This window comes from Ammospiza nelsoni, chromosome 10, assembly GCF_027579445.1.
Source record: "Ammospiza nelsoni isolate bAmmNel1 chromosome 10, bAmmNel1.pri, whole genome shotgun sequence".
NCBI classification, from domain to species: Eukaryota; Metazoa; Chordata; class Aves; order Passeriformes; family Passerellidae; genus Ammospiza; species Ammospiza nelsoni.
The window spans coordinates 23140851-23148410 of record NC_080642.1 but is presented as its reverse complement, the minus strand read 5'-3'; the positions used below and the strand labels follow the sequence as shown (position 1 = coordinate 23148410).

Genomic DNA, 7560 nt, shown 5'->3' with positions numbered 1-7560 from the left:
TCTCTGCTTGCCCAGCACAGCCCCTCACCATTTTCCCATTTGGAAATCACCGCCTCTGAAATGGCAGAAAGTCAAAGCACCTTTGACAGAAGCCTGGGCCCATCCTCTCAGGCAAAGGGACCCCCAGCTCCCACAGGAACAGTGATGGGGCTCTGCTGTGAATGGACATCAGACCCTTTTGAATGCTACTCATTAGTGTTTTGGCTGGCATGAACTGCTCCTCTGTGCCCCAGCTGATGAACACTAGCACTGCTGCCAAGTCTGCTGATAAATAAATAAGGATAGGAAAAGCCTTATGGTTTTTGAAAAGGGCAGCAGGAACTCAGTGCTCAAGGCTGCAAACACAATTTGCAGTAACAAACAGACTGGAGTCCAAGAGCAGCTCAGTGCTGATTTTCTACCCTATTTTCCTCCTAAACGTCAGCTATTAACAGCAGAGAAATCGATGGCACTGAGGGCAGCTCGGGTCCAGTGATGGGGAATGCTGCAGCCTTCCCCCAACAGCCTTCTCTCCATTTATCACCTACAGCCTCAGCTCTTGCAGCTCCAGCCTCACTCCTTGGCTCTGTGGGCAGGACTGATCTTCATCAGTGACAAGGCAAGAGACTAATTACAGCACACATTTCATTTGTGACTGGACCCCAGGGACAGGAGGAGGGGGAAAGAAAGCTTTTGCTTGCTCTGCCAGCTAAACAGTTTGTATTTGTTAGTGCAGAAATGAGTCTGATGGCAGCCAACTGATGCCTGAGGAGCAGTTTGCCCATTAACCTCTCATCCACAGCTCACACCCACCACCATTTACATGCACCATTAATATTTATAAGGGTGACGTGTCTTTTTGACAGGAACTTGTGCCTCCAGTGACAACAGATGTTATACCATCTATGAAAGAAACTACTCAAGCATTTCCAATGGACCTTGTGCATGCTCATCATGTCTTTATCCCGTGCCCTGATTGCATTATCCACACAGAGCCTGGGTCACCTCCTGACTCCAGTCCAAGGCCATGCATGGCAGCACACTTGCCTGTAGAGCACTCAGAAATGTTTTTTGAGCTTCATTATGTCTCTGTGAATGCTCTTCTGGGAGCCAGCCACCTTCCAAATGCACTTGCCAACTCAAACAGAAGCGTGTGAGGACAGAAATGAGGATTTGCCACTTAGCTGGGCCTCCAAAACACACGGCACGTCCTGAGGCTGCAGGATGGCCTTTGCCACTGTCACCACAGCTGCATTAGTGCTCATGCATCATCTAGAAAGCATGAAAGCCTGTTTTATAGGCTGTGTTATGCTGCTCTACACACAGAACACATGCAGCAAGGCCCAGGTGCCATTATCTCTGCTAAAATGATTTTGCTCCTTGGCTAAAGTGCCATTTACAGCTTGGCAGGACAGAGCTCCCTAGCCCAGCAAAGCTAAACTCCCACCCTCCATGCATGAGGAAGCAGTGCCTGCACACATCCCCTCAGCAGAGAGCAAGATGGGCTCCACCTGGATAAAATACAGATGACTTGATGTGTTTAGTGAAATCTTCACTAAACCACCACGCATGGACAAGCACTGAGGTATTGGACAAGGTACCTAAGGAATGTTTTCTTTTACTAGATTGCAGCTGACACTTCCATTAAAATGCATGAGGTTACCATGACTCGCTTCACCTGATGTGATGGAACTTGTTTAAAGTAGCACAAAAATGTCACATTGTCCCTGTGGGCTGGAGGAGATAGCCTGCAGTGACTTCCTCCTCCAGCATGGCAGCTCTAGTGATGCCCTGATATTTATGGCACGTACATTTTTAATGCCCTGCACAAACAGCTCCAGCATTTGTCAACTCGTTTGACCTGCTGCTTTTCAAAGAAAATACAAAAAGACATGCTGCAGAACAAGAGCCAGCAATGCGTACAATGACAACAACACCCGCCCAGTCAGGACAGAAGCAGGATAAAGCAGGATGCTGCAGCCATGGCCAGCTCTCTCTGGCTGTTCTTAGCCAAGATTTGCTGCTGGAGTCTCCTTGTGCATCCTGAAGTGCTCACCTTCACTGCTCAAAAACTCAGATCAAGGCTTGTGAGAGATCACTGCTGCTCAGCAGAGCTTCAGCACCCAGTCCTGACTCATCTGAACCTCGGCTGGGGTGAATTCAGGAGCTCCTTCACTTCCCATTTCCCTGCATGAACAAAGCAGCACCTGGAACCCAAGGGGGCTCTGAAACACCTGCAATGAAGAGGCCTGGCAGGTCTGGGGACTGCACCCATTTACAGCAGTGTTAACCCCACTGTCTGAGCAGTGAACACATGAATATTTGTGTGGTTTGGTTTCATCCCCGCCAGCAACCAGGCTCACCCACTTCCCCCCACCCCCATTCTAGGAAAAGTTGAGCTTTCTCGGAAGAGAAAACGAGCTCACAAAGGCTTGGAGTTCATATTTTACCAATTATTACATACATTGTGTGTTACCGCACATTTCCCAAATGTGTGTGTGCATTTGTGTGTTTTATACCACCTTAGGTGCCTAGTTTTGCTTCAGAACAAAGACGGTTCTTCAAAATTGTGACGCCCATTATTTTGCTGCAGTTTGCACGCACAAAATCATGTTTTTCCCCTGCCACTTAGGTAGGCTGAATATGCATCAGCCAGGCACAGAATGGTCACAGGTGTCTCTACTTCAATGCAAAAATGTTCTGTACCTGGCCTGGTCCACAGCATTTCTTGTATCACCGAAAAGAATGAGCTGCTTTCCACATTGTGTCACACAGAGAATTGGGTGCTTCAGAGGCAGAAGGACAGATTTAGACACCCAGCCCCCTGGTGCAGGGAAACTTGTCACCCCCTGAACATCCTCTCTGACAAAACCCAAGCACTGATGTTTGATATAAAAGGAAAAAACACACCAGAAACACCTTTCTGAAAATAACACCTCCTGCCCAGCGCGATAGTGGCCTGAGCTTAGGTGTCCCTGCAGGGCTGCCTTTCTCCGTGTGCGCTCCGGGCCGGGCTGGGGCAGGCAGCGCCGAGCCTCTCCATCCCAGCTGCTCTCCCGTGGCACACGGATTAGCACGGAGCTTTACACGGCACTTTGAAGGAGAAAAGCAGCACTGCCAACAGCGAGAGCCAGCCCGGCCTTTCCCGAGCTCGTTCCGGTACCCGCGGGGCCGCTCGGGACCCGCCCGCACCGATCCCGGCGTGGCTGCAGCTCCGGCCTGACCTTCCGCAAGGAAACTCTCAGCACCACCGAGGCCAAGGGGCTTTTGGTGGCGAGACGAACCGGGAGGAACCCTCGGAGGGAGGGGAGCTGTGCCGGGCACGGAGCGGGGCGAGCGAGCGGCTCCGCGCCGGTTCAAGAGGGGGAGCGCGTCTCCCGTTTCCTCGGGCGGCAAAAATATGACATGCATTAGCGAGGGAGAATAAAAGCAGCGAAACAAAGGAGCGGCAGCGAACACCTGTCGCTGTCCTCGGGGACGAGCCCTAACGCTTTTATTTGCCTCGCTCTGCCGGGGGAACTGCAGCTGCCAACTGTCATCAGCATCAAGTTACCCGCACAAAGCTGCCCGGCTCCGTCAGCCAGGGAGGCACCGAGCTCTCCGGGCCCGGCTGCTTGTGCCCGGGGATGAGCTGCCCGTGCCCGGGGATGCGCTGCCCCGCCGAGAGGCCGCGGTGCCCGCACAGCCACGGCCACAGCGGGCGCGTCCTGCCGGGCTGGACCCGCACTCGGCCCGAGAGCCGCCCCGTCCGCTGGCACGGGGCACAACAACATCGGCTCCGTGCCAGCTGTGCGTGCTCAGCCCCACGGCCTCCGGTCACGGCTCAGACTGACTCTGGCACGCCCAGGTCGGTGCTGCCGGCCCCGCCGTGCCCTCCGTTCCACCGACACCGCAGCCGCACACGCGGGTGTTCGGCGGCGCTGAGCCCGCAACGGGCGCTGGGGTTTGGGGTCACTGGGGCTCAGTGACGGCCCAGCCGCCCCGTGGAGCCGCACGCTGCCGGCGGGAGCACGGCACGGCACAGCACGGCCTGTTCCCCCTCCCGCTCCGGCCCAGCCCAGCCCGCTCCCGCTCCCGCCCGGCCCGGCCCAGCCCAGCCCGCTCCCGCTCCCGCCCGGCCCGGCCCGGCCCGGCCCGCTCCTGCTCCCGCTCCCGCCCGGCCCGGCCCGCTCCTGCTCCCGCTCCCGCTCCGCGCCCGGGCCCGGGCCCAGCGCCGGGGCCGTTCCGCCCGCCCCGCCCCGGCGCAGACAAAGCGCGCGGCCGCCATTGGCCCGTTCGGCCAACGCTCGGCGCTGCCCGCGCGGCGCGGCCAATGGGCTCTTTGACATGCAAATCGCGGGGTATAAAATCGGCGGCTCGGGGCGGGAGCGGAGGGAGCGGGGCAGCGGCGCGGCCATGGCGCCGGGCACGGAGCGCCCGCCGCACGGCGAGGGCTGCGCGGGGCTCCGCGGCGACCGCAGGGTGAGCGGCGGGGGCAGCGCGGGCGGGGCCGGGCCGGGCCCGGAGGGGCGGGGGGGCTGACGAGCTGACGGCGCTGTTGTCCCCGCAGACGAGGAAGCCGCTGGTGGAGAAGAAGCGCCGGGCGCGCATCAACGAGAGCCTGCGGGAGCTGCGGCTGCTGCTGGCCGACAGCGAGGTGAGGCGGCGGCACGGCGGGGCGGGGGCCGGCGGGGCTCGGGGCCGCGCTGACGGCCGCGGCGCCCCGGGTCAGTTTCAGGCGAAGCTGGAGAACGCGGAGGTGCTGGAGCGGACGGTGCGGCGGGTGCGGGCCGTGCTGGAGCGCCGCGGCCGCGGTGAGTGCGGGCCCGGGGGGCGGCGGGGTGCGCCCGGCCCGGCCCGCGCCTCACCCGCGCCCCTCTCTGTCCCAGGCGGCGGGCGGCGGCTCCTGGAGGCCAGCGAGCGCTTCGCCGCCGGCTACATCCAGTGCATGCACGAGGTGCACACCTTCGTCTCCAGCTGCCCTGGCATCGACGCCACCACGGCCGCCGAGCTGCTCAACCACCTGCTGGAGTCCATGCCCCTCAGCGAGGGCGGCTGCCCGGACTCGATCACGGACGTTGTGGCGGAGCCGGCCCTCGGGCCCTGGCCCAACGGCGAGGCGCTGTCCCTGCCGGCCGCAGCCCGCCCGGGCCCGGCCCCGGCCCTGGCCGCCCCCAGCGAGGAGCCCGGCTCGGACGAGGCGGAGGCCGGGCCGGGCCAGACCCCCTCGGACGGACTGGACGCGTCCCAGACGCTGGGCCTGCCCTCGGCCGGCTCGCCCAAAGCCATGTGGAGACCCTGGTAACAGCGGAGAGAGCCAGCGCAGCGCTGCCTGTGGGGGGGCAGCGTGCCCCGCACACGCGTGTGCTGAGCGAGAGTGTCCGTGTGTCTGTCTGTGTGCGGCTGGCAGCGCTGTGCCTGCAGACTCGGGCTCTCCGTCGCTGTCCGCCCCTGACAGCCTAAAGCGAACGCGTGAACATTTCATCCCTGTGCGTGTGTGGCGTTTTGTAACTTCGGGGGTTGTTTTTACAAAAGGATGCGGGGGGGAGGAGGGAAGCGGTTTGTAGTAGCAAAGCTCTCTGGTGGAGACGCAGCAGTAATTTTATAACCCTGTCTCTCTCTTGGCCCTTAGAAGCGGCCCAAACGCCGCTGCCTTTTAAGAAAAAGTCCTTGTGCGTTTTAAATCACGATAGTGAATGGCAGGAGAAGCTGGAGCTAAGTTGCATGCACGGTTTCAAGCGTTCTAGTGATAGCACAGACCCCTGAAAGGTGTCTGTACTTGATAGCAGTCTAAAGTCTCACCTTTAGGGGAGGGACAGAAAGCTGGTGGAATTAGGCAAACATTTTAAAAGATGTTGGTGGCAGGGTGCCTTTTAGAAATGAGTGTCTTTATGCACATTTTGCTTTTAGCACGTTTGAGTTTATTGTGACTTTATGTATATTAGGGTGTCAAATGTTTTTTTATTTTTGATCTTTAATAAAAAAACCCTTGAATTCACAACGTGGCGTATATTGTGTAATGTGGTGTGTTTCTAACCCGTTTAAGAACATTAAAAATACAGCTCCCTCTTGTTGGCTCTCAACACCAGCATGTCTATATCATGGAAACAATGCTGGCAATTAAGTACTTAATTCTTGTACTAAGCTTTGTTAACTTAACTATTGGAATTCAAATATTTCTTTTGTTTAATTGTAGTTGACACTGAAGTTTATTGACTGAGCAAGGTCAGACTGGCTGAGGTTGGTCCTGGGCCGCAGAGTTTGGGGCTGGTTGGTCTGGATGCCAGCCCCAAGCCTGCTCTACTTGATCTGCCATCTGAAGGCCTTGCTCACACATGCACAGCCCCAGCTTCAGAAGTGCTAGGCAAATCCTGTCCTGGGGCATAACTTCACAGGAGCCTGGTTTGCATTTTGGGGTTTTTTTGTTGGGGAAAAGCAAAAAAGACTTCATTGAATGGAGTGTCCAGTGGGTTTGGAAAGTGTTCTTTAATGTGGAGGGGGACCCTCAGCATTCTTGTCCTGGTTCCTGCTTTGGGGAGATGCCAGGTTATTTTTGCTGTGGTACAATACCTTTCAGGGAGCTGTCATTGTAAAGAGGAAAAAAAGGATTGTAAAGTGTCTTAATACGTGGAAGTTCCCAAACATAGACTAAGCAAGAAAGGAAGCAACCCAATGACCAAGGGATAGACATGTGCCTTTGTTAATAACCATGCAGATTAATAAAAATAGAAACTGAAGCACTGGCAAGGCCTTTCCTTTGTAATTTTCTTTACCTGGGCTGTGTGTTCTTGTTCAAAGGTGTCCATCAGAATGTTTGGTCCTTCTGTTGTGTTCAATTCCCTCAGAGCTGGAGGAGAGGGGCAGAGCCCAGCTGAGCCAGGGCAGGTGAGGGCCTCTGTAGGGCTATGAGGAGCTTTGCAATAGTCTAAAAAGCACTTTAGAAATGTGGTACCAATATGGCCTTTTTTTTTTTTTTTTTTTAATCCACAAATTAGGTTCACAGAAAGTTTACATGCTGTGATGAGGTGCTGCTGGATTTGTCCATTTGCATTTCTGTACCGTACTGCAAAGGTGTCAAATCTGACACCTGCCTGACAAAGGCAGGAAGAGGTGAGGATTTTGAGGAAAAGGGGAAGGGGCAGTGTGGGGAAGGAAGGTTTCCAACAGCTCTGATGAAAAACCAGGGAAGCCTTTTCAAGTCCTTCTTTATAGAAACTGCCTTTACTCTTTTTCATTCCAAAGTAATACAAACAGACCATCTGATCTGACAGTGCCCTGCCTTGTAACAGGAGAGAGAGGCAGCACACTAGCAGGCCTCCTCTGGTTTGATATTCAGGTGGAGAATAATGGAAAGAAGGGCTCGTTTTCCCCTCTCTTTGTATGTCAGTCACTCACACCTGTTACAGGGGAAAAATGTTCCTTGTTAGACCAGGTCAGCTGGGAGGACTTGGAGTTCAAACCTCTTCCCAACCTCTTGGCAACATGTCCCAGGTCTTTTATCAGAGCCTCTGGCCAGGAGGCAAGATCAAGCTTTTAAATCACACCAATCAATGTGCACCTTCTTTCATCTCCCACAGCGAGCATCCTGCAGCTCTCTGCAGT

The 7560-nt window shown here is 55.8% G+C and overlaps 1 protein-coding gene across 2 annotated transcripts; it reads left to right on the top strand.

Annotated features, from left to right (window-relative positions):
* Positions 1–4305: 4305 nt before the first annotated feature.
* On the top strand, positions 4306–5959 carry LOC132077576 (transcription cofactor HES-6-like). Of its 2 annotated transcripts, XM_059479382.1 has the most exons (4): positions 4350–4440; positions 4529–4615; positions 4691–4772; positions 4848–5959. In XM_059479382.1, exons 1-4 carry the CDS (start codon positions 4375–4377, stop codon positions 5261–5263), a joined length of 651 nt encoding a protein of 216 aa, XP_059335365.1. In that variant the 5' UTR covers positions 4350–4374; the 3' UTR covers positions 5264–5959. The 2 variants fall into 2 exon arrangements, with proteins under 2 accessions (XP_059335364.1, XP_059335365.1); XM_059479381.1 differs by having other exon boundaries at positions 4306–4440; positions 4691–5959.
* Positions 5960–7560: the final 1601 nt, after the last annotated feature.